Raw genomic sequence first — 26825 nt, forward strand, 5'->3', positions numbered from 1 at the left:
TGAGTACTTGAATCGAGCGCCCCCAGTCAACATGCTGTGGGCGTGGCCGTTGTTACTGACGTCATCCAATGACAGCTAGCTGTCAGAAAGTGAGTTCATTCCCCCGAGCCGAGGAGACAGCGTAGTCGATAGGTTTTTGCCCTTCCGCTGGTATCTAGCACCTCGAATCAGCGAGACAACGGGCAGAGCTTTTAACCGAGCCCGGCCATGGACGAACAGGCGGGGCCCGGCGTGTTCTTCAACAACAATAACAACTCTGTTTTACCCGGCGGAGGGAAAGGACCGCTGCCTGATGGCGACGCTGGGGAGGCGGCTAGGGCGCAGTACAGTATCCCGGGGATCTTGCACTTCCTGCAGCACGAATGGGCCCGTTTCGAAGTAGAGAGAGCACAATGGGAGGTGGAGCGGGCCGAATTACAGGTGAAAACCAAATTTCATGTATACACGACCACACATTAGAGGCACTACCGGGGCATAGCGCTGCTTCTTTGTAGTATTTCGCGTTGAGTTCCTGTGTTTGATTGTTCTGGTTGCCAGGCTAGCTCATTAGCTTTAGCTCCGGAGCTAAAGCAGCTGCAGCGCCCCCCTGACCCGACAGCACGACGACTGTTTGCGACCTCTTTACTGAGACTTAAACCACTAAACTTTGTTGCTTGCTTTAGGAGTTGGAAGAGAGGCTTTAGAGTATTGTTGTTGAAAATCGTGTCTAATTTAACGAACAACTGAGACGTCCAGCGTCCGGCTTCACTAGCAAAGTAGCTACTTTATGTGTAGCGTTAGTGCGAAAACGCTGTGTAGCAACACACGGCGCCTACCTGCATACTTATAGCTAATTGTATAGCTCCCCGCCTTGATTTATCTTGCATGTTAAAGCCACAAAAAATGACGTGGAGGATAGGAGTGTTTTGATCGTTTGAGAGCTGGCATTGCAGACAGTTTAGCACATAGCACGCCGAGACCGTGGAGACAGTCTGTCCTTTTTATGAATCTTATCATAAGCTAGCTGCCATGTCACTGCCACTCCTAAGAGAAAATCGAAAACAGCTATCGTGCCTGTCGAGGGAAAAAGTCACAGTGTTTTTAGTTGGGCTTAATAGTTAGTCCACTCTTTTGATAGTGCATCTGACGCTCATATGTCCAGCTGTCTGTAAGATAAGTCAGAATGTGTCTTGCTGTGAACCAGAATCTTCCATAAGGAAACATGACACTAACTGGAATGTTTAATATTTAGTTTGCTTAGAAGCTAATGCCTTACAAATATCCAAATTCACTCTGAAATATGGTTTTGTTGTGCTTTCTAGGCCAACTGGAACTTTACTTTCTCTTAAAGTTTTATTGGAATCAGCTTTTATTCTTTTTCCATGTTAATTGCACTTGATTGGAGAACTGTACCTGTGATCTTACTGTGTATTTGTAGGTCAATCAGTTGACCCTTTTTGTTTTGTTTGTTTGTAATGTTTAGAATATTTGAAGCCCTATCACTAGTATGTCTGTGGCTTTAATAGATCTTAATATAAGATAGAAACTATCAGTACCAGCCCACATGATCAGATCTCCACACTTTAAGTATATTCAGGAGAGAAAATTACTTTTGACATCATGTGCCAGACCATTCTTATATCCAGTATTTGAGTAAGCATCGTTACAGCTGCTCACTGTAAGTCTCCATAAGCAATGTTTGGAATAAAATGTTATTTTCTTTCCATCACTTTGACTCAGATGTGTGGCCATAGTTGTTGGATCATAGACAAGAGCCAACACTGACTATTAGGATTTGACAGCCAGCAGCTACATCCACAGACTGACCTCAGCTAACAAAGAGACGAAAGGGAGACACTGCATTGTTTTTAGATCAGTGACGTATACCCTGCTCACTGTAGTAGGGTTTTGACTCATCTGGCCTATGTATAAAGCTTCCTGTCTGCTGTCATGAAGCAAGCTTATCAACGAAGCAGCAGCAGCAACTGCGGCAAAGCACAGTGAGGTTGCCAAATGGCTTACTGGGTGCTTGGTTTGTGGCGGCAAAACAGTGCGCGCTCAATTTGAGTTCTTGTTTTCGCTGCACCAAACCCCAAATGTGTGCCTGGTTGATGAGTTGACCATACTTTGACCTGCACTACACTCTTAAAATCATCAGGCTTCCTCATAATTGTACTTCAATCACTATAACACAGGAACTGCCTGAATAGATGTTTCAAGAATGATTTCTCTGTTTTGTCAGCTGTGACGGTTTACTCTCTTTTGATATTTTTCTGTGCCATTGCTACACTTCACCAGGCCAAGAATGATGCCTCAAATATTGAAAAGCTTTGAAAATCTACAAGGGATGTAACCTTGTTGTGTCCTTGAAGGATGTGTACGTACTGCAGACGTATACAGCTTTCACTCAGAGAAGGTGGTGGTGGAGTAAGCAAGGGACCACAGTGAGGAAGAAAAGACAGAAATTCACTTAATGTAAATAGACATGGATGAATAAGAGTCTTAATGGAAGATGCTGTGCAGCATCTACTGTGTTCATCCTTCTGCAACATACTGCTCATTGTGCTCATCATCATGTCCACCCACTTGTGTTTTAATCACAGAATCAGAACTGACATGTTATTTTGCTTCTAGGGGACAGAGGGGACCGGGGCACAGCAATTAATTTCCGGCCTTTAATTGTTCAAACAGACAGACACTACTGTGTCTTCATCAGAGTCAGAAAGGATTCTGACTCCAGTCCCCTTTGTCCTCTGGAAGTCTGCTGTCCTCGAGCACCTGATTCAGCTGATTTTTTGCTGGAAGATGCACGGAGAACCCTGTTTGAACATATTATCTTGCATGTTCGAAGAGGGTCACATACTCTTCATGGTTTCATATAAATGCTCATTAAGAATGTACATGAAGCGATTTCACGACTCAGTGAATACTCTCCTCCCAGGATTTGTTTTCATTGAATGGAAGACAGCTGAAGCTGCGTCTTGTGTTGTGTTATGGGAGGAAGGCGAACCCCAGGGCTTGTAGGAATGTTGTCCAGCCAGCCTGTTATGTCATGCTCAGAGCCACTCCTCTTTTCTGGAGCAGCACAGAAACTGTACTGGACATGTCCGACTTGTCCTGCTGCTGTGTGGCTTCTGCGTAGTGCACAGGCTGCTGTCAGTCATGGTTAGACTCCAGTTGAGTGGCCATTGATAATCAATAGATTGACTCAATAAAGCTGATTTGCTTAGCTGGTGATCATTTGCAGCTCTAGTCGATCTGTCATATGTTATCTTGGTGATGAAAGTGACAATTCTATTGATTTATTAGTTTAATCTATAAAATGGTGAAAATGTCCATCACAGTTTCCAAGGTGACATCTTCAAATCTTTTGTTTGGTCAGACCATCAGTTTACAATGAAATAAAACAGAGAAACCCAGCAAGTATTATTTTCTGTCATTTAGAAAAAGGCTTAAGTGATTACTTGAATATTAATGTAGTTTTTGATTCATTTTGATTAGATTAATCAACCATTCATTTTATGAATTGATAATCAAAATGTTTTTGATTAATTTCCGTTCATTTCACTTTATTTTAGTACTGAAATGGGATGATGGGTTAGTCCCATTTAGATAGAGGCAGTGGCACACACCAGTCAAGTGTATTTATTTTTAATTAGTACTGTATGCACAGCATGCTGCCATTGACTTTAAAGCATTGTTTAGTTGGGCAGGGTTATACATCAGTGTAATCATGTGGCAATTATCATTGGAACTACATTGCGGCTGTTATGTTGTCCAAGTGATTTCAAGTGCAGTGTAATCAAAGACCAAAATGAGTTTTTGCTTCACATGTCTGCAGAGATGTATGATGTAATACATGAGTGGAGGACAGTTCATTGTATTGATATATTGTAATGTACATCACTCAGAAAAAATAGTATCAGTATTGTAATGATTTAATTGACCTCAGCCATGCTGATCAGCACAGGTCTTTTCCAGGCCTGGTGACTGAGCTTGAGTCGAGTTACGCCCTGAACAGGCCAGGCATTGCCCCACTGTGCTTCATCAGCCCTCCAGTTATGGGGAAATCCCTGCTCCATAGGGTATCTCCTTGCCAGAAGTATCTGTCAGCAGCCATAATTTGACACCAGGAGAAGGTTGAAGGTGACTCAGGGTGTAAGGTGGCTCAGTGTGGGTGCAGGCTGAAACGGGGACCCACTTACCTTCACTGGATAGAGGTGCCTCTTGTGTTTCTAAAGGAAAAGCTTTAAACATGAGCAAGATTATTGTGTAATTCATCTTATTCAATTACCTATATCCATGTCAGAGAAGACCACAGCCAACTGTGGTGCAGCCTAGAATTGCCCTGCCTTTGTTAGATGACTTACTATGACCTCATGTTTACTCTTACTAATGATGAAGCCCGAGGCATATTTAGCTCAATGGTGCGGCAATAAGGAGGACTGAACGATGCACCAACATATACATGCATATACAGTGGCATTCAGAAATGGGTGTCACCGTCATTCCTCAGCTGAAACTACGTCCACCCCCAAGCTGCAGTTATTTTTGTTTGCCCTCTCAGTGTGCGCCTCAGAATGGGAAAGTACAAAAACACACAGTACATGCTTCCTCACCAAAAATATATGTACCATTTTGTCAGTGTTGTTGCTCTCTGATATTCACCGTCAGGTTCTACAAATGTTAAAAAAATACCAGTTCACGTTGAAGCTAGACCACAAAGAAACATCTCGATCCACAGTCATATGTTTGAGACAGATTGTGGTCATAATTCACCAGAAGCGCTGCAAAGACAGTCGTTGCGTTGTGCTGTGTATCAAATAGTCACACTATAGATGATAGTGAGTAGTTTAAAAACTTTGTGTTTATCCTCTGAGAGAGCCTGAAGGGACCCTTGTTTATTAACTAAAGCCTGGTCCTCTGAGCTTTGCTCTTCTGTCCCTGTTTGACTCACACCAGAGCCTTTCTCTACGCTGTAAAGCTGCCTTGTCGGCCTGCTAATTCCTCCATTCGCACTTACAGGCTTCATCTGTCTATGTGGGTGTGCGGGACAGCTGCCTGGTTGTGCCTCAGAGTTGCCGGCCTCCCCCAATTTTACAGTAAATCTGAGGTTGCCAGGCTGTCAGAGTTGTAAATTGGTGTACCAGCTAGCGCCACCCCTTCTGAATTAAAGTTTGTCTTTCACCGGACTAAGAGCTTAATTGCCAAGTTAACCGCATAAAACTCACTTCATTCAAACTCATCAGAAACAAAATAACACCATCCTCGGTTTGTCTCTCCACTGTTCCAACAATTACCAGCTCTGGTTTGGTCGAAATAAACCCTTCTTGACAGAGGTAGATTTTAAAATCCTCACTGCTGATGCCTGATCTTCCTCTTGCTCCTCTCCCGTTTTGCGCCTCTCCTGTCCCTGCCCTCCATGTCTTTGTTGTCCTGCTCAGAGCCGCTGTAAGTCACCTCCATACTGTGTTGCCTGTTGACAACTTGTGCAACTTGGCTTTATGAATATGGCAGTTTGGATTTTTAACCTTCTTTAACTTGTAATACTTGGATACATATGGGGATCTTTTCATTTGGAAAAACCAGACGTCAGAGTCATACTGTTTTTGTTTACAGTAATGCAGTATCGGTCCAAGACAAATTATTTCATTCTGCACCTTTTTTTGCATCATATAAAATTTCAAGAATTGGGCGCCCTGGTGATGATACACAATATCTGCATTTCTGCTCTGGACACCTTTTACCTTCTTACATTTTGTTACTGATGCAGGCTAGTAAATGGACAGATGATCTCATTTTGCCAGAAATTTAGTCAGACCTGCAGTTTGAAGGCTTTTAGCATTACATTACAGTCTTGTGTTAAATCTTCTTGGCTCTGCAGTGCGTCTTTACTTTCTAGATTGTGAAGCTGTTGTAAATGTTGTTTTTCACCGTAGTTCTGACCGGACCACACCTTCAAGTCACACGACCCATTTGTCAGAGAACATGCTGATGTTGAAAAATTTAGCTCCTCGCCTGCATACCAGTATGTGAGCGTGTGCACGTGTGCCATGAGCCTTATGTAATATTAATGCAGCAGCATGGGATGCAGCACCTTCGTCCTCAAGATGCCCAACATGCTGCCTTTGTTTGCACCCCCTGTAAGCACTGCAGTGTCAAATTGATGTGAGCCGTGTGACGGCAAAGTGTAAAAATGAAGCTCAAGTGGAAACTTGTGATGAGTTAAAAACAACAATTGTGTGTCTCTGTGAAGGTTTTGCAGGCGAAAGCTGTTTTTGACTGAGCAATCTCTGGCAGTATGAGGATTTTCTGTTATGTTATGAGCTTGGCTCATTCAAGGTAACTGAGCAGATATCTTTTTTAAATCCCAGTTCGAGCAGCTCCCTGTCTCAGCCTGACCCTCAGAGCAGTCCTGACTCTGTGTCTGTGGACATGAGCAGGGTGGATCGATGTGCTGTGTGTCTGTATTTGAAGGAGTGAGCTTCAGCCGTGATCACAGCTCCTCAGTACTTCAAAATGTAAGTCACTGCTTCTGTGGCACAGGAGGAGCAAAATGGAGCCGCGGTCTAAGCGAAGCAGTTTGTTTGATACCCACACCCGACAGTCAGTCCAGCGATTTTGTAATGTGTACACACAGACAGTCGGCATGTAGCCTTCTCAAAGATGTGCTCCAAGGCAGAATGTGATCATGGAAAGAAAAAGTTTCAGTGTGAAGATTTGTCAGACAGAGGTGAAGAGACAGCTGGATGTGAAACTGGAGTTTGTACTTACAAAAGTTCCTTTTGGGATGATGTTTTCAGCTATGAGATGGTAGAAATTTGTCTGCTGTTAGAAATATTGCCCTACAGTTTATACCATGGTTGCAGTGCCTGTAATACCCCTGATGTATGAGACCATTGTAGGCAATGTTGCAGTACATTGCTGCTGGCTACAGTAGCTAGAAATCGTCTCATAATGGGTAGTTGTCAGTTTTTGGGTGTTTTTTTATTTTTTTTTTTATCCATCCATCCATTCTTGTGGAGCAAATCCTGGTCCAAGTCATGTAATTGAATTTTTATTTATATCAGAAATTATTGTTATGTACCAATGGAAAATACCTAATAAGCTGTGTTACAATAGTAAATAATTCAAGGCCATATTTTCTCATTGGTTTCCTGTAATATGTTTATACTTTGGCCAGTGTGACAATGAAACATTCATTCTATGTGGTATTAAAAAGGTCTTTAAATGTCTTAAATTGAACTTGGTGCTACCTTCTCACAATTTGTCACTTACAAACATGGATTCAAGGATGAACTGATTAGAATTTGGTGCTCAAAGGTCACTGTGACATTTTCGGTCATAACTCAACAATACATACACTAATTATGATAAATTTCATGGCAACGTCTCACAGCAAAACATGATGAAGTGATGGCATTTTACATCCAAAAGGTTAAAGGTCAACTTCACTGTGATTGTAACGTTGTGCAAAAACACTTTTCTGGCCATTATTCAACACCATAACGCAGGAACAGAAGGGGCTTTTGGTCAGATGCATATTTGAAGCATTGTAGTCCACCACAAGCTCATTGGTCCTGCTGATATTGAGCTTCAGGTGATTGTCATTGTTGATTTCCAAGAACAAATAGAAAATGCACTGCTGTAGCCATGTTACAGTAGTCTTCAGCATCTCTGTCTTGCTTCAGTTGTTTTGCTGCCTTTTTTTCCTCTTGCTACCAGTGTAATGGCATGTGTGGAATGTACTTGGCTAGTCATCAGGTCGGCCATCGTGGTGCTCACTGGTTTGCGGTAACTGTGAGAGTAAACCCGGTGTTCGCTGAAAGAAAGGTTGTTTGCATTGTAAATGTGGGATTTACACCAGCTCCGTTGCCTTCTGCAGCTCCGACCATGGCCGAAGGGCCAGCATGTGTGACCATTTTGTTTGTGAGTAAGCCCTGAGGTTGTATGAGTATCCACTGAATTTCCCTTACAAATGGAGTGAGCTCAGTTGTGCTGCTCTGATGTACTGGATTTTTCACAGTGTTCACTCTGTCTAGATTAAAAGGCCTCATTGTGTTGTAGATGTCTTTGGCGATGACGCAGAACAAGTCTGGTAGAAAACATGTCTGGAATTCACAAATCCTGGACTTCATGGTCTAAGATTTAAGGTCTTTAGGGAAATATCGTTCGTAGTCATCCCACATTCATTGACATAAATGGAAAAGTGGAGAAGAAGATTTCAAATTTAGTGGAATCGGTTTCCTTTTGCCTGATTTTCCTTGTCGGTTTTATATTAGTAGAGCAACAACCAAATTAGACTTAACTGATCAACCTAAATGGTGCTGAAAGATATTTAGTACTGACCAGTTTTGTGTGTTTCTGTCTTCAAATGTGTCTCATATTGTGATTAAGTTGGACTGGAAACTGCTCTGAGGCCATTTTTGCTCCTTTTGCTGATTTAATTTCACCCAATCTAGCATCAGACTATATGCCGAAGCAGAACGTCCTCTGACCAACTTTCTTACCTTAGCTGACCAGAGTTTAGCCAGTGGCTCGTCTTTCTTTTCCACCCTAGCTGGAGACTGCCTCCTTTTCCTGTCTCTGAAAAGCCCTGCACTCTAGATGGATGCCCCATGCTACATGTCTCTTACTTAGACGAGACTAAGGAGCCCTTATCCAGCAGCCCAATAATGCAGGCAGTGTGAGGCCGGGAATTAAATGCTTCCTGTGTCTCTTTGTGGCCCGAGTTGACTCATTGCATTCCTCCCAAGGTTAATGTTTGATGGAGGAGAGATGGCGAGCCAGAGATTCACAGAGCTGCACTCTTCTCTATCTCTGGCACCGCAGGACGCCAGGGTTCCCTGGGCCAGCGCTTCGTTTGGATAAGGAAGTGAATGCTCGCTCGCTCGCTTGCTATATCAATCAACGCAGATGTACAGTCGCATCCACAGTCCAAATGAAAAACCTGTCAAGCTGTTCTGGTTTGCTCCTGCTTTAACTCTCATTGTTGAGAGTGAGATGTTTTCATGGCACTGTTTATTGGTCATTTATTGTTTGTTTTTGTTTTTTTTCCTTTTCCGCTGCTCAGTGTTGTATTAACATTTGAGCCAGAAAGATCGAGCACACTCAGCTGGACATCAAGATTCCTTTAATGGAAAGTAGCTCTGCAATTAGCCTAATGAAGTATTTGTTTCTTCTGCAGTCCAGTTGCATGTGATACAGCTTCAGTGTCCGAGGCAGTGGTCCTCACTCATATTTGGATTGGAGCCACTTTAGCCAGAGTAAGTTATTTAGGGAGCCGCACTGTCAGGCCCAGTCCAAACAGTAATAATTTTCCATATGCAGTATTTTCCTAATGCCTTATTTGTGCCCCTGTGTGTGCCTCGTCCTCCAATCTCCAAAGACAGCACAGAGTGATCCCTGCTTTATTGAATGTGAGGAAATTATCATCCACACTACCGTCAAATCTGAAAACCTTTTCAATCCACCTACTGGGACAAGTTTTTCTCATCAGGTGAAAGATAAATGGCTGACTGACTCTTCTATGACTATTGGGGCTCTCTAGTCATTGTCCACCCTGCTCCATGTTCCTGTCACTGAGCTTATAAATGCAACAGAGGCCTTTTTAGCAAGTTTGACCTTTTTTGCTACCTTACAATCTTTCTTTCTTGTTTTGTCTTTCTGTTTTTAATGCTCCGTGATACTGGCTCAAGATTGTGCAAAGTCAGACGCATAAAAAACATTGTTAACATCGTTGTCAGTCCAGAATGCATTAGCATAGATCCAACTGAGGGTTGCTGCACACACAGCAGGGTGAATAAGGAATCAGAGGCTGTGCAGATGTAATAGATGCAGTGATGTATGAGCTGTGCTGACCCACCTTTCAGGAGCATTAATTGTTGGAATCTGTGCAGACTGCTGGCATGAGACTGTTGCCTGCTGAACTCAGTGCTTTTTACACTGTCAAACTGTGAACCAGTAGCCTAAATCCTAAGTGCACTGGAGCTCTAGAGGTAGCTCAATATGAGTTCCTCTGCGGAGAAATGCTGTTATTAATACGAGGCAGATTGAGGTGCTGTCATGACTCATTGTTGCAGGCAGCAGCAGCACTACTCGCTATCCGTGTGAAACTGTGATCGAGCCCACTCAAACTCGCACTATCCTCTGCGTCTAGAGTGAAATGCAGGGAATCAAATCAATATTCATTCCTTTTAAGATGTTTGGAATTTGAGTGATTCCCAAGAGAAAACTGGAATTCGCTTTCTGAAATGAGACAAGAGCAGGTTGGCATGTTGTGGTTTATCCATTCTTGTTTGTAGTGTTTCTATCTTTGCAAATATTTTACTCTGTTTCAGGTTTTATTTGCCATTTGTGTTAGTCTAAAATCTGCATTAAGCATTTCACTCGGATTATTCTTCCTTGTCCTCCTAACTGCAGAGTGGCACCTAAACGCACCTGTTCTGCTCATCGTCTCGCTCTCGACATTAAACAACTGAGATGGACTCTGAAGAAGAGTGTAATTTTGATTAATTGCTGAAATGAAAACAACAGCATGCTTGTCCTCCTTTCTGTAAACAACACTGCTTTTAGAGACTTTAGCAGAGACTTCATTGGATGGACTGGCGGGGGCTTGATCATTGCTCATTATTGTGTCATTTAAATGTGTATGTTAACACAGTGGTTATATTGATCACTTTTGTCTGGATCAAATCGGTCACTATAAACGGATGATTTTGGTGGCGAAAGACCTTTATTCAACACCGTAGCTCAGGAACAGAGGGGGAGATCGTGACCATGTTTCACATTTGTCTGGATACTGAATTGGTGACGCAAATCTTGGTTGCTCACCTTGAAACTGTGGTGATGTCGTGTTCAGATCTTCCGTGCTGCCAAGTTGAAGATGTGTGTGAAGCATCCGTGTTTTGCAATCAACCCTCTGTGCTACTCTGTAAAATAGTCTCTGATTGAAGAGAGCTTTTTTCTTACTAGCACTTATTCACTGCAGTAGTGTTGAAAAATACTTGGAATACCTTTTATTTAAGTCCTTCAAAGTCAAAGTCTCATTTTATTTGTCTTGATTTTTTTTCCCCTTTTGGAGGCCAAATACTTGCGACTGGAATATAGTGACAATTACAGTCGTACCCTGTGAGCATGTGCACACGCGCATGCATGCATGCGTGTGTGTGTGTGGTACCCAGCAATGTAATGTAATGCTGACTCAGACTGAGTACGTCAACAGCTGCTGCCTGTTACTGAAGAGAGACAGCGGTGTGCCGAGGCAAGGGATTTCAGAGGAGGGGGTTTGTGTATGAGAGAGTGAATAGGTTAGATTAAAATAGAATAGTACAGATTGGCTTTTTATTTCCCATCATGCCATGCATATTGATGTGACATCATCCTATTTCAGTCTTGACAGAAGTAGTTGTTCTCAGATGTTGTCTCATGAAGGTTGTCTTTGAAGTCAAGTCTTTGTTGCTAGCTAGCTCAAATCCGAGATGCCAAAACACCGGAAACATTGACTCTATTTATAAAAGCAACTACTGTAAATCTCTTCCTACTTTTAAAATCTGACCTGACAATCCTATTTTTGTGTTTTCAGGCCCAAATCGCCTTCCTGCAGGGAGAGAGGAAAGGCCAGGAGAACTTGAAGAAAGACCTTGTGAGGAGGATCAAAATGCTGGAGTACGCGCTGAAGCAAGAGAGGTGAGTGCCTCACTTCCCACTGCTGCTTCGGCCCACCCACAACACACACACAAATACCTCAGCTAGTCTACAACAACGCCAGTTTCCATGTTTTGTACACTCCTAAAAATAAACCCTCCTCCTGAGAGATATGAAGGAGAACATGGGGGTGAGATTCTCACTGGCCAACAAATCAACATCTGCTGCACCTGTACAGAGCTAGCACACTCCAGACTACAGCTCTCTGCACATCTGATAGTTGAAAAGTGGTTTCTAGAATTTTAAAGAGAATTCCCCAGCTTCCTGTTGTTTATATTCTGCCCGTAGCAGTCCCATGTCTCAGCTGGTGTCAGCAGAAGCAGTAACAGAGTGAGAGTGCCCCCCCCCCCCCAGTCCAGCTGGTGTGATGTCTCTGGACAAGAGCATGTGTTGGCATGAAGGCTGTGTTTGCTGGTGGATGCTGATGACTCTGCACCATCCTCAGTAGAAGGATAAGACAGGAAAGGAGGAGAGTGGAGTTCTCTCTCCACCTAAGCACACCCCCACAGCAGTCTATCTCCAGCAAACGAGAAGACTTGCATTGTTCCCTTTTCATGTGCATTAGCCCATTACCGTCACACAAAAGGTCCCTGTGGTAGCAGCGGTGATGCGCTTTGCATTTCCTCTCCTCCATGATGCGTGGCTGCACCCTGGGACAGATCTATATTTGTGACTACAACATCTCTCTATCAGTGTGACTTTAAGCCATCGAGCATGTCATTCAGATAGACTGTGTTTGTACACCAACTTCCTGTGTAATGATGGATTATGATCAACATTTCAGGTGCATTCCCTTTTCTTGTTTGAGACCTGTCTGATCGTCTGACAGCTTGTGTTTCTTCAGCTGCAATACACCAGAATAATCCCTCTAACGTTATCAGATAATTAGATGTAGCTCACATTTTGACCACTCACAGGTGGGATTTAATGCTGTCACTGTGCAGCCAGGCAATCCAGTACCTGTTTCCTCTCTCAGCAGTAACCAGAGAGAAAGAACACCCCTGATTCCAAAAGACTTGAGATGATGTCTAAGATGTAAATAAAAACAGAACGCAGTCATTTGCAAACTAACTGTGTTTATTGACAACTGCTCATGACACTATCACCTGTTACCAATGAACCTGTTTACCTGTGGAATGTTCCAAACAGGTGTTTTTGGAGCATTCCACTACTTTCCCAGTCTTTAGTTGCTCCCGTCCCAACATGTTTGAAGCTGCCATTAAATTCAGAATAAGCAGATATTTACAAAAACAATGAAGTTGATGAGCTGAAACATTAAATATAATGTCTTTGTACTGTTTTACATTGAGTATATATTCATAAAAGGTTAGCAAATATCCCTTTCTGTTTTATTTGTGTTTTCCATGGCGTCACAACATTTTTACAATCTGGGTTGTGCTTAATTGCTCTGTGGTCGACTGTGGAAGACACTGCTTGTGTCAGACAAAAAGAAGCTGGGGATGTGTGGAATTCTGTGAATGCAAAGCAAAGCATTGCTGAAATGAGTCAGAGTCCTCCATGGATACGTAAAGGTTAAGAATAGAAAAATGAAAACTGGGGTGAGAAACGAATGAAACGACTGGCTGCAGGTATCTTAATTTGAGCTGGGAGTTGAGAGATTGTCTAGGCTAATTGAGTTAGACAGGTGTCAAAATAGGTTAGTGAGGTCATTCCTCCAAGTTATCTCGGAGGTTAGATACGTTTTGTCTACCTCATCATTAGATTTGCTAAGCATGGAATCATCCTCTGGCTGTTTGTAGTGTACATTTATCTATTTTCCTCCAGTGAGATCACGGCAGACTCTGCCTCAGGAGCAACACTTAACCCAGGATTACTACCACTTTCCTCCGTTGCTAAGCAACAGGTCACGTCTCTGAGAGTATCTGAAAGCAATATCAGAAATGGCGTTCTGAAGATACGATGTACCCAATTTAAAATGAATTTGATTTGGATGGGGGTCGCTTCCTCTGGATCACAGGGGGAATGGTGTGGTGGGGGCTGTGTGAACTAAAAGGTATGAGAGCTCTCCTTGTATTAACTCTTAACTTGCGAAACTGCATCTCCAAACAGATAAAAACCAAATAATGCTATTATGCTTTATGTTGTATAACATTTTATATGAGTTTCTAAATGCAGTTTTCTGTAGAATCACATAGTGATGATGCAATGTGTGTATTTTGTATTGTTATTTTACATATTTTTGTCTAAATTGATAATCGGAAGCAAATTATAATTCAGGTTTGTTTCACATGAGAGAAGGAGATGCTAAAAGGGTTTTGCATGTGATTTTGCATACATTTGCAACAGCAGCTGAAACAATTGATCTGGCAGCCCATCAATTGAAAATTGATTGTTTTAAGCAGGGTTTTTTTTTCTTTGTGCATTTTAACTTTTTTCTGGCAGACAATAAAGCAAAGCAGTTGAAATGATGGTTACAGTAGTTGTTTTCACTTTCATGACACGTGTCGTTATCTAAAACATATTCTTTCATGTTGTAATGTTCATGTCAGCCATACTACCTGACAACCATACATGCAAGTGAATCTGTCTAACATTCTGTGTTTGTGGGAAGTAGAGCAAGTTGCTGTTGGGATGACTTTCAAAGCTTAAGCAGATGCCACGCATAATGAGTTTTTTAAATAGCTTCTCCTCAGACCTTTTTGATCAGCCCTCTTTGCTCACTTGTCTGCCTCTGTTTTTCTCTTCACTTCCAGAGCAAAGTACCACAAGTTAAAATATGGGACAGAGTTAAATCAAGGTGACATGAAGCCTCCGAGCTACGACTCTGGTAAGTCTACGGCGGCTCAAATAGTCAACTCCACCTCTTCATAGTAAATCACAGTGATTGTTGAGTTCACATACCTCAAGTGACAGGACTGGTACGCATGTGAAGGCTGCATTCATGTTGAATCTTGTTTGCCTCGATAGCTTCATTCTCAGTGTCCTTTCCTGAATGCTGAAAGGGTGCCATTGTTGTTACAGATGTACAGATCAAATATGGAGATCCTTGAAGAGTCAGTGAATGACAAATGTGATCAAATTGCTTTGAAATGGTATTGGATTGAGAGCATTTGTTGGCTCTGTACATAAGAAGAAAAGTCCAGAACAATTGTTCTTTCATTTGATTTCTGATGAAGACACATGCACGATAAAGGCTTGGTTCACCCAAATTACAAAAAAAAAATCAACTTTCTGAAAATTACAGACCTAACAATTAATCTGTAATGAAAATAATTGTTAGTTGCAGTCAGGAACATACCTTCCTAAAGTTGTGAGCACTACAAATGCAAATTCCAGTCCTTAAGAGCTTAGAAATATTGGAAATTGTAGCATCTACAAATCAATGGGAACCCCACCTGCTGATGAAGATTGTGTGATGCAATCGAAAAGCTCCTAGACAGCCACAAAATGGATGTTGTGGCGAGATTGTTTTATCAGCTGAGTGAGTTTGAAGCACAGTGCTCTTCATCAAATGTCTAAAAGCTTGGAAAAGTAAAAGCCAAACTCTCTGCACAGCTAAATACTGCTAGAAGGGCCCACAGCCTCCGTAAAGGAAGCTTAAACTACTTTATCTGAAATGTTGCTCTCACCTTTCCATTACACTACCTTATTTTGTGGTCTCACTTGTGTATCGGGGCACTACCTGCTTCTCATCATATCATTGTAGTTTAATTGGCCTCTCATGTTCAAGTCCTCTGCCATCATTAAGTCAGATTGCGACACTTCCTCTCCTCTCTCCTCATCTCTATTCATGAGGGCTGTTCAAAGCACCCGAGCCCTTGAAGTGTTGATGAATGAGGGAACGGGACGGGGGAGGTGGAGGGAAGAGGTGTTAGGTTGGGGGGGGAGTGGAAGACGGGGAGACGAGAGGTGGGAGGTGTTGCTCGTATGGTGGCGCACCTGCCCGCTCCTCGCCCTCCTGAATTAGGCATGACCCACTTTTCGAGGCACCCTTGTTGGTGTCTGACCCACCAAATCAACCCCCAGCCTCAACACGCGCACGCACACACACACACACACACACACACACACACACACACACACACACACACACACACACACACACACACAGTCCATCTAAATCTTATTAACACATCTCTCTGCTCCATACAAAATTCCCCGCTGACACGCGAGCAGAGTGCTGACGTTGTTGAATATCAAAGTGAGCTTTGAATCTCATCGTTTGTTTTGTCAGAGCCGTGGACCGCCATAAAGAGTATGTGTTGTTCTGGATGCTGCAGGCGCAGAAACCTGTCGTTGCCGTTTCTAGTGTGTCATGGGACATGGTTGGAGCAGAGACCAGTCATTTTGAAGGTGTTAGAATGGGTCATTAAATACCAAACGTCTTGTGTCGTAGAACAAGCCGTCGCTAATGAGTTTTAAATCTCTCCTGTTTTTACTGCTCGTGCTGTTGAGTCCACAGTTTTAAAAAGAATTACCTACTGGGATGTATATTTGGATTGACTGGGTTGTAGCGTAAATACTGATAATGCTCTTGGACACTACAGTTTCAAGAATATTTTGTTATCTTTACACTAAAAGTGTTGTTTCACTGGCACGATGTAAAGAGAAGCAACATCCTCTTGTATTTAACTCTAACCCACTGTTGACTTACTGAAAGCAGCTAAGTGCTGGATGTGTCTAGTTGCCAGGATGCTGTGATGCAGGAATGTTCTGGTCGTGTTTACAGAGTGGAAATAATGTCAGAGGCTGTGCTGTTTTGTGGAGCCCTAATTTGTGTCCTTCTCTTCTCTGCCAGATGAGGCCAATGAGAACGAGTCTTCTGGATCACTCAACAATCAGCTGTCCTGGAAACAAGGCCGTCAGCTCCTCAGACAGTAAGTGCACATGCTTTAATCCGTCTGTGACAGTCTCCAACCCAGAAAGCAAAATCGCCACACAAAAATGAACTGTTTTGAAGTACCATGATGTTGACTGGCCCCAGTTTCTCTGCAATAGTATTGTCACTGTCTTGTGTCAGTCTAGCAGCTTTTATGAAGTATGTTACTGTGCCAGAAGTGCTATGGCCAAAAGAACAGTGGGGAAGAGCTCCCTCACATGGGCAGCAGCAGGTATTACCTGCTTTGTGTTTTCTCTCCCGTGTACTCAGCTGGCTCAAGAAAGTTTGGTTATCATATCATCCTGCTCTCCAGTCAGTCTGTGTAAATAGACCGAGCTCCAGCCTTTATCCCAGACGCCATCAGGCAGCCTCACGCATCATCTGCCCCAACATGCTGGCTGATGAGGCAGCCAATTTATTCTTGACTCTGTGTCAAGGGACAGATCAATAATGTGCTAAGACACCCCTCCCTTTCAGTCAGTCGCCCGCCCAAACTGCTCGAGCTTCTTCTGCATCCCTGCAGGGTAGGTGTAATATTTGATGAGTAGCTCATCTTCCTCACAGAGCTGATAATGTCGACTAGACAACTGCCAGAGGACCTGTCACTTCTGACAGAAACAAGTACTCAAGTCTTGAAGTCTTTGTGTCTTTCTGTCACCTCTAGTTGTAAAGAAGACTTCTTTAAAGGTCCTTTGCACCATTAAAGACTCGTTAATGCATAGCTTCTCCTTTCACAATAGATTACACTTTCAGGATAAGAACGTATGCATCCAGGTTTAAGATCATTTACCTTGTTCCAGGTACCTGCAGGAGGTCGGCTACACAGACACCATCTTGGATGTAAAGTCTCAGCGGGTCCGAGCACTGCTAGGGCTAGCTGGAGACGGAGGCGGGAGGACAGGTGAACGAACCAGTGCTGAGCCTTTGGTCAATGGGATGGACACATCAACAAAGGGCATGGGCAGCAGAGGGTGGGTAGTCTCCTCTTAAGATGTCAATAGACTAAGGGACAACAACAATATTCCAACCTTTATTTCGCTGTCATTGGTGAGCTTGACTGACAGTCTGATCGAAAACCACCATTTTTAATTCCCATCCAAAGATTTCAACACGTCTTTTTCGTGACTGTGAACCTTTTGTGGGGTGGCCCAAAATCACACAGTGCAAAGTAGTGGGCACACCATATCCATGCAAAATAGCCCATTTCTTCGTAACAAATAAAGCTTGACAAACGTGATATTCCTCATGAAATAGTTATTAACAGAATAATTCAAGAATTCATTCGAAACTGTGTAAAGTTACAACAAAGCACCAACACACCCATTTAAACCAGACAGATCCCAAAATTGAATATGAGGTAATGGAACTGAAAACAGGGGGAGACAGAAAAGTGTGCGAGAGAGAGAGAGAGAGAGAGAGAGAGAGAGAGAGAGAGAGAGAGAGAGAGAGAGAGAGAGAGAGAGAGAGAGAGAGAGAGAGAGAGAGAGAGAGAGAGAGAGAGAGAGAGAGAGAGAGAGAGAGAGAGAGAGAGAGAGAGAGAGAGAGAGAGAGAGAGAGAGAGAGAGAGAGAGAGAGAGAGAGAGAGAGAGAGAGAGAGAGAGAGAGAGAGAGAGAGAGAGAGAGAGAGCCAGGATTTTACTGTGGAAAAGCAAAGAGAAACTCTGACTGGGAAATACACACATCCAGCGGATCATTCCTCCTCCTGTCCTGACATGAACTCCAGAGCCGAGGCTGATCTTTTACCACGAGTTGTATGTGGCAGCAATAATGCGTGGTTGTCACAAAATCCCACGGCACAGCGTTTCGGAGCCACAGGTGTAAAGTGGCCTCAAAGGACAGCACGCACCAACATTTGCTACATGTTTGTAGTGCTAAAAAATGACTCAGTATGTAATGTGATGGTGGAAACAAAAAGCCCACTCACAACTCAAAAAAAGCGTTTCAGTAGCAGTTGCACGTTGGTAGTGCGTTAATGCGTGCATCATTGTTCCTCAACAGGAAAGCCGAGCTCTCTGAAACTAGTGCCGTACTGGAGGCCTTCAAATTCATTGAGAATGCAGCAGCTGAGTTCAGTGACGAAGATGAGGATGAGGATAGCGAGGGGAGGGACAGGACTAACGTGGAATCCAGGACGGTAAGAAAAGGGTTCACCTTCACCTTCTGCTCTCAAACAAAGTTGTTTCTCTACTGTTCATAACGCCTCTCAATTACTTCCCAAGATCCTGAGGAAGAAGCCCTCATCATCGCTGGCCAGTATGGACACCAGCGAGGACCCTGACACAGAGGAGGCACTGAAGGGCTTTGACTTCCTGTCCAGCCCTGACGAGATGGACACCTCGCCGGAGTCCAGAGGCAATGGGGACGGCACAGACTGGGGTAAGTCTTGGATCAGTAGAGAGCAGGGTGGAGTTGAAATTGCATGAAAAACTTTTCATATAGACACAACAGATATATCAATATTAACAATGTCAAAATGTTACTGATGAGCTTGTGTTTTCCTGTGTAATGAACAAGTTTCAGAGGCACTGAAAATATGGCTCATTATTTTATGCTGTAATCTAATCTAATCTGAAGTTGAATTCTTCTAGTAGTTTGGTGACTGTGCACAGAGTACTCGTCATTCATATGCCATGCTGTGGTCATAAATCATGATGTTTGGAGTTTCTCTGTTTAACCCATAGTTTGTGATCTCTTCCACTGTGTGTTCCCATAGCCAGCCTGTGACCACAATGTCTCTTCCACTCCTGTGTGTCGTCAAATCAACCCGACTCCCTTTGAGTCTCACCGGTCCTTAGACTAGAGCCAGAAAAAATGGACTTGATGTCATGATGAGGTGTTTTTTTGTATTTGAACGTGGGTTGGAGTCACACAACAATTTGATTGGCGCAAAGATTTTATTTAGGTTATGATTCCATTCGTCGAGACTTCCCCACATGGCATGAACTTCCCTCCCACCGCTCTCACTTCTTCCAATAGAAATGTTAAAAAGATGAAAGAGGATGTCTGTGAATGCTCCTGCCAGTTATAGACAGTTGAATTCCACTGAGGTGGTAGTGGCCTGCTTAAAGAAAAGATGCTTATTTCAGGTCCTTATGGCCTCCTTCTCTGCTGGAGGTGTGAGAAACCTCCAGCAGAGTATGAGTCCGAGAGAGGTCCCTGCACCTTACCCACCCTGCCAGGCCTCTCCGGCCTCGACCAGGGCAGTTCCTCAACAGCCTCTTGGTCTGGTTTTGTTCCCCCTGTGTAGAGAAGGACGAGCAAGGTCCCATTTCTGAGGCCTGGGACGTGGACCCGGGCCTGATAACCAAACTCAAGGAGCAGTACAAAAAGGAGCGCAAGGGGAAAAAGGGGGTGAAGAGTAAGTCCTGTCAGGCGTTGCTGCCTCCCTCCTACTCCTCTCTCTGTAGAGACTTTCCTGAGTTCAGCCAAAAAAACCTCAAATCAAAAACAAAACATCTTCGCTGTTTTTTCTCATCTCCTTCTTTAGCTCCTTGTTAGGCCTTCTAATGGCATCGCTCTGTCCTTTTGTCTGTCATTTCACACTGAATGTCTCCTCCGTCTTCACATAAATGTACTGAACAAGCCTTTATTTTCCAAACCTACTCTAATGCTTGATGCATGTTTTTCTGTCCTTGAATGTTCTCATTTCGATTCACTCCTCATCTCGTCCAGCCTGTCACTGACTTCAGATTCATGTTACAGCTAGTCATGATGACACATCCCTCTTTGTCCCGTCTGGGCTTGCACTAGTCTCCACACTCACCTGTTTCCTACATCAGTGTCTCCTCCGGTTGTAATAACGTAATTATTGGCATCTTCATCCTCATCTGTCAGCCATGATGATACATCAGTAATTAGTAATGTTGCTGCTGTGGTAAATTGATCGCAGTTCAAAGCAGTGACTCATTGAAGTGACTCAGCTGATTGCTACCCAGCCCACTTCACCTCTTAGATTTTACATTTATGAGGCCAAAGCTCTCCATTGCTGCTTTTTTTTTTTTTTTACAGCCACAAGATCAACAGCTCAGTTCATCTCACTTTCTTCTTGATTTGATTGCATCACCGCTTTTTACACTTTCTATTTTTGTTCATCACACCATTCGTGTGTTATCACTTCTGTGGGCGTGTGGAGAAGATCAGCAGGAGACGTGTCAGGGATTTCTTTCCGTCGGACTTTTTTTTTTTCCCCCCCTGCAGTAGTGCCTTCGTGTGCTGTATTTCTTTGCACCAGGGTTGTGGTTTTATTGCAAGCACGTTTGTTAAAATGCTTGTAATAAAAACATCCATAGTTGGTTCACTCAGTGATTCTGCCTGGGCTGAGACGACACAAAATCCAGCTGCGTGTTATGTTCCTCTCTCCACACAGCCCACAGTTAAAGATGAAAGCCAACACCTTTTCTCCCTCCTCAATAACAAGGACTTTGGACTTGCTTTCATTTTCTCTTCTTTTGCATACTATCATTTATTATTTTACTTCCTTCCCTTTCAGTGCTGCTTTTCCTTCCATTGTCATTCTGTGTGTAATTAAATATTTGATTCTTTTCATATTTTTTTCCCCTCGACTCGCCGTCACTGTTTGTCTGTTTGGTAACACCTTTGACCTGACTCGTTAACCAGGGCCAAACCGGTCCAAGCTGCAGGACATGCTGGCTAACCTGAGAGATGCGGAGGACTTGTCCCACATGCAGCCCCCATCCACCCCCCAGTCCCGGCCCAATGCAGTCCGGTTCAACGAGCACGATGGGAACCGAACAGATGAAGGTGCTCAAGCAACACCAGTAGATTCCATCCATCCATCCATCCATCCATTTTCTATGCCGCTTATCCCTTTCGGGGTCGCGGGGCACCAGTAGATTGTTGCAGCTAACTCTTTGTTAGACTGGCATAAATTCTCTTCTTCCCTGACTCGTCGTGTGGACAGTGGTTGTATAGTAAGTTATTTGTTCTTTCCCCAGTCGAGGCGCTGACCTTCCCGCCCACCTCAGGGAAGTCGTTCATTATGGGCACAGACGAGGCCATGGAGAGCGAGCTGGGCCTGGGGGAGCTCGCTGGACTCACCGTGGCCAACGAGGCCGACAGTCTGGCATACGATGTGAGTAGGAAGAGGCAGAATGGATTTTAAGAGCCGAGGGTCCGTGTCGCTTGGGAAAACTTTCTGTCCGTGTTATCGTTGGAGCCTTCTGAAAAACAGCCTTCACACCTTCCTCCTCTGATCTGCAGCAGATATACAGAGTCACATCACATGCTGAAAACTTTCCTTTTGTATCTCAAACAGCTATTTTTATAGATGGTGTCAGGGAAGCTCCTTTGAACATATTTGTATTTGGAGATAGAGGTTGTAGCATGGTTTTTAAAGCTAGGCTGATCTTAGTGTGATAGCAGGTTTTTACAGAAGTTATACAGAAGTGGTTAAAGGATGTTTATTTGTAAGACAGACAAAGTATTAATGGCAAAAAACAGAATTAAAAAACAGCTCCCAAAAATTACAGAAACACTAAAATTTGTGTTTTTTAATCTCACTTTTCACTACAACTGAATGTAGTAAAGCTGCTAACATTGTTGATTGGATGTTGAGTTCTGATTAGTTGTCCTCTCCTCAGATCGGCAACAATAAGGATGCCATGAGGAAAACATGGAACCCCAAATTCACTCTCCGGAGCCATTTTGACGGGATTCGAGCTCTGGCCTTTCACCCAGTGGAGCCCGTCCTCATCACTGCTTCAGAGGACCACACGCTCAAGATGTGGAACCTGCAAAAGACAGCTCCTGCCAAAAAGTAAGAATGTCCTCATACAAGTTGATTACCTCCAAAACACTATTCCAGTACAGCCCAGAGCCACTTCTCATCGATTTCTGTTTCAGCCAAAAGGAGCAAAATGAACAGCTTTAAATTTACTATGGCATTGATTAGCTGTCCACTCCTCCTTTATAGACTCTGTTAGAGACACCAGTATTCAGACAGCAGTGTGTTTGGTTCAGTCACTTTGTTCCTGAGGCATCATGAGAAAGAAAGCTCTGTTGTAGACTGCAGTCCCAGAAGGACTAAGGCTTGTCTTTGTGGCTGCACTGTCACACGATTCAGCTACAGGAAACTGTCCCCATGTGACAAAGAACTGACAGCACTCTGCTCCACAAGACTCATAAGACACATCACAACTCTGCCGCCCACACACTCTGTGGTGATTTGATGTGTTTATTTTGAGGGATGAAGTCATTTCAGAGTTGAGGTATTGTGAATAATGTAACAGCAATAATGTTGACCTAATTATTGACACATATGACAGTGCTGCTGTTTGGTTTTCTATGTTACATTCATGAAAGCATTGTTTGTCCACAGGAGCACATCTTTGGATGTGGAACCCATCTATACTTTCAGGGCCCACAGGTAAAAACACTGCACACAAATGAAAACCATTGTTTTAAATGAGCAAGACGTCTTGATAAATCGTCATTATTTGAACCATAGGGGGGCTGTTCTGAGCGTGGTGATGAGCAGCACAGGGGAGCAGTGTTTCAGCGGAGGGGTTGACGGGACCATACAGTGCTGGAACACCCCAAATCCCAACATCGACCCCTACGACTCCTATGGTAAACAGCGTGATGTGTTTCCTTTAAACCTGAGGCTCATCCAATCATTGCAGCTGACGTGTTGTCTTGTGTTTTCTCTGTGGCAGATCCATCAATGCTGCGTGGAGCATTGTGTGGGCACACTGACTCAGTTTGGGGTTTGGTGTACAGCAGCGCACACCAGCGCCTCCTCTCCTGCTCTGCGGATGGGACCGTGAGACTGTGGGACGCCAACACCACATCCCCTGCCCTGGCAGTATTCAACGAAGACAAAAGTACTGACTTCAAACACATATTATGACTTTAAATATTTGCTTTATTGAATAGGTGATATAACATATATGTATCTGTCTTTGTGTGTACTAGAGCTAGGAGTTCCCTCCTCAGTAGACCTGGTGTGCAGTGAACCGGCCCACCTCGTCACATCCTTCACAAATGGGCAGATTGGCCTATTCAACATGGAGACTCGCCAGCTGGTCCTCAGTCTGGAGTCCAATTTGGAGCCAGGTAGGAACTGGAAAACAGCATTTAGACCTCTGATCAGGAAAATTCTTCAGTTATCACCTGTTGCCAATGAACCTGTTTACCTGTGGAATGTTCCAAACAGGTGTTTTTGGAGCATTAACTCCCACATATCGAGTATAATGTTTCCCCAGATCAGATTTTTGTTGTAAATGATTTCATTTCTGTTGGTCTCCTGTGTGATGTTTAATGATGCTTCTCTGTTTGCAACCAGGCACTCCCTGTCAGATCAACAAGGTCCTCAGCCACCCGACTCTCCCCATCACCATCACTGCACAGGAAGACCGACACATCAAGTTCTTTGACAACAACAGTGGGAAGCTGATTCACTCCATGGTGGCTCACCTGGATGCTGTCACAAGCTTAGCTGTAGACCCTAATGGACTTTATCTCATGTCAGGCAGTAAGTACCTCTCAACCCAACCACTGTGCATCAGAATTCATCACAAAATGAATCTTTGCTAACAAACTGTAATTTTTTACATGTAGACCAAACCGTTCTGTGATATCTCACTTTTAAAGTTTCAGGTGTCAAGTTAGCTTCTCCCAGATCACATATTGCCACCATATGTGCCACGGTTCATTATAAAATTTGTAATTAGTTACAGTTACTAGTTACTTAACTCTAGAGTAATTAAATTACATTTTGCTGTATTTTTTAGTGTTGTGGGACTGCAGGCCAAGACAACTGTCAATTTTTCTACATCATTCGACCCACATCACCGTGGCAATAGGAGGTTTTTAAAACTCCCAACCACCAGGGGGCAGCAATGACTAGTGTTTCACCTGTATGTGACACCTGCATTGTCTTGATTGGTAGACTGTAACTGTAACCGAACTGTTCTACAGTGGGTATTAAATAAATACATTTGATGAAGGTTTCTTCAGTTTATATTACAAACAGTACAATCACTGTGATGAAAAGTAAGCTCACTTTGCCTGAACAGTCGTACTCCACCATACGGTCGGGTGATGTTAGATCATAAACCTGAAATCTGGAGCATTTCTAGTTACCTCAAAAAGTAGTGCACCAGCGGTACCTCATTTCTTTGTAATTGTCTTCTGCATGCAGGTGGACATCGTCATACATTCCATTTTCCAGGAGTATGTGCTAGATACAATCAACAGGAAGCAGCACTCCAAAGCTAAACACTTACTTCATAACATGTTACTCCCAACACTGCTTAATGCACTTCATTTGGATATCACAATAAGTGACATGTAACTCATTGTCTCCTCCACAGGTCATGACTGCTCTATCCGACTGTGGAACCTGGAGAGTAAAACCTGCATCCAGGAGTTCACAGCTCACAGAAAGAAGTTTGAGGAGTCGATCCATGACGTGGCATTTCATCCGTCTAAATGCTACATCGCAAGCGCCGGGGCAGACGCTCTCGCTAAAGTGTTTGTATGACGCGGAGCTGCGTCTCTCCCTGCAGCCCCGCTCTCTGACTCAGCCTCCTTTGATCAGGGACCAATAGAGACACGGGAGGGGAAGGACCTTCAGGCATTGGTCCAGTCCCACCTCTCACAGCCCACTGGTTTCATGTCGGACTGGTAGACTATGTAGCCGCTAGCCTCAAACGGGCCATGACTCTCCATAGAAAGGATCGGCAGGGAGGGCAGTCAGGAGGAGAACTGCTCTCTAGTCTCCCGTCTACCATCCAGGCAGGCCTGGGTGTGACAGGCCACCGTGCCACCCCCTCTACAGACAGACTAAATCTTAACCTCCATAGCTAGGAGGCTCAGGACAAGTGTTAAAGAGTGTGGAGTGGAGAAATGAGGTTTCGAGCCGGTCTTCTGCCCCTGTGACTTCACGCTCGTCCCGGATCCCTCTGGCCCTTGACCTTCCCTCTCAGACAAACCAGGTCCGGGCTCTTTACTCCAAGTCAGGTTTTGTGTTGTGTTGTTCCAGACATATGGGGTACTGAAGGCTCGCTGCAGCTGTCGTGGAAGCCTCTCACTTCTTCTTCTCTGCTTCCCAGACTGACTCTGCTTGCTGGCCTGCCTTTATTTTCCTTTTTAAAAACACGTATTGACAAATGTGCCTTTGCTTTAAAAAGGTCTTGAAAAATGTTATTTTAACAAGCTTGTTTTGGGGAACGGGGAGGGAGGGGACGGCGGACAAACAGAACTGGTTGTAACAATGTTGTCGATTTTAACATTGGATGTAAAATTACAAATGCTTATAATAAACAAAATATATATTCAGTCTTAAAATTTACTGTGCAGCGTGAGTTTGAGTGCTCCTTTTTGATAAGTGTGGTTGGGGAATCAATTTTGTGCATTTCAGGGCAAATCTGGTAGAGTGATACAGACCATCAAATATAATGCCTGTCCTTTAGATTCAAGTTATTGTACACTTCATAAGTAAGATTACAAACATAAGTGTCCAAAGTAAACCATCTTGGTTATATAATTACAATTCAAACTTGGTTCTAGATGTCCATTTTAGGAATAACTGAATTGATTTTGGCCGGTTTGCTCTTGCTTGAATTGAATGGCTTGTACTGTATGTAGTTTTCCCCAACTGTGCGGACATGCTCGACTACAAAGTGATGTATCATGTCCAGATATTTACAGTAGTCCAGTGTTTAGCAGGAGATTAGTGCTGTACTGTAGGACTGTTTGAAGTAATGAGTTAATCATCCAACACTGAGGGAAGAGAAATGTCCTGCAAACTCCAGTTTACTGTAAACTGTGATCCTGGGTTAAAAGAAACAAGTCAATCAAGATGTTGTACGTGTAGAGTACAGCTTCAGATGAGCCATTTTCTCAGTCACTGGTTTGTATATGAAAGTATGTTCAAAATAAAACCTGCTGTAAAATCTTAACTGGGCTCTGATGTTGATCATTTCACAAACTTGGTAGCTGTTTGCAACTTGAAGAAACCATGGGTTTAGTCAATTCTGATGTGGGCTGCAACTTTTTTCAGCCTTTATTTGTTGATATTTTGGCAAAATAGCGCCATTCAAATGATGCTGAATTGACTGTTAGCAGATCCTGTTTGCAATGCATCCGTGGATATACAAGACGGCTATCACTGGATTACTTTGATGCTGGAAAAAACTTCAGAACGTGGTAATTTCCATGCAAGTTCTGGAGTTATAAGAAAAATCCTTTTCCTATGATTTGTATGTGGGTATATGGCTGATCATTCTTGAGGCATATATCACTATGAAGATGATGTCTTCCTCTGAAACTGGAATCC

The 26825-nt window shown here is 43.4% G+C and overlaps 1 protein-coding gene across 2 annotated transcripts; it reads left to right on the forward strand.

Moving 5' to 3' along the window:
• Window positions 1-51: 51 nt before the first annotated feature.
• LOC139341089 (striatin-like) lies at window positions 52-26448 on the forward strand. Of its 2 annotated transcripts, XM_070977415.1 has the most exons (17): window positions 68-420; window positions 11564-11667; window positions 14400-14473; window positions 16445-16523; window positions 17326-17496; window positions 18524-18659; window positions 18745-18901; window positions 19773-19883; window positions 21143-21286; window positions 21481-21617; window positions 22126-22301; window positions 22863-22910; window positions 22992-23113; window positions 23200-23367; window positions 23459-23599; window positions 23829-24017; window positions 24859-26448. In XM_070977415.1, exons 1-17 carry the CDS (start codon window positions 208-210, stop codon window positions 25026-25028), a joined length of 2340 nt encoding a protein of 779 aa, XP_070833516.1. In that variant the 5' UTR covers window positions 68-207; the 3' UTR covers window positions 25029-26448. The 2 variants fall into 2 exon arrangements, with proteins under 2 accessions (XP_070833517.1, XP_070833516.1); XM_070977416.1 differs by lacking the exon at window positions 19773-19883 and having other exon boundaries at window positions 52-420.
• The last annotated feature ends 377 nt before the right edge of the window (window positions 26449-26825 follow it).

Source organism: Chaetodon trifascialis, chromosome 13, assembly GCF_039877785.1.
Source record: "Chaetodon trifascialis isolate fChaTrf1 chromosome 13, fChaTrf1.hap1, whole genome shotgun sequence".
Taxonomy (NCBI): Eukaryota; Metazoa; Chordata; class Actinopteri; order Chaetodontiformes; family Chaetodontidae; genus Chaetodon; species Chaetodon trifascialis.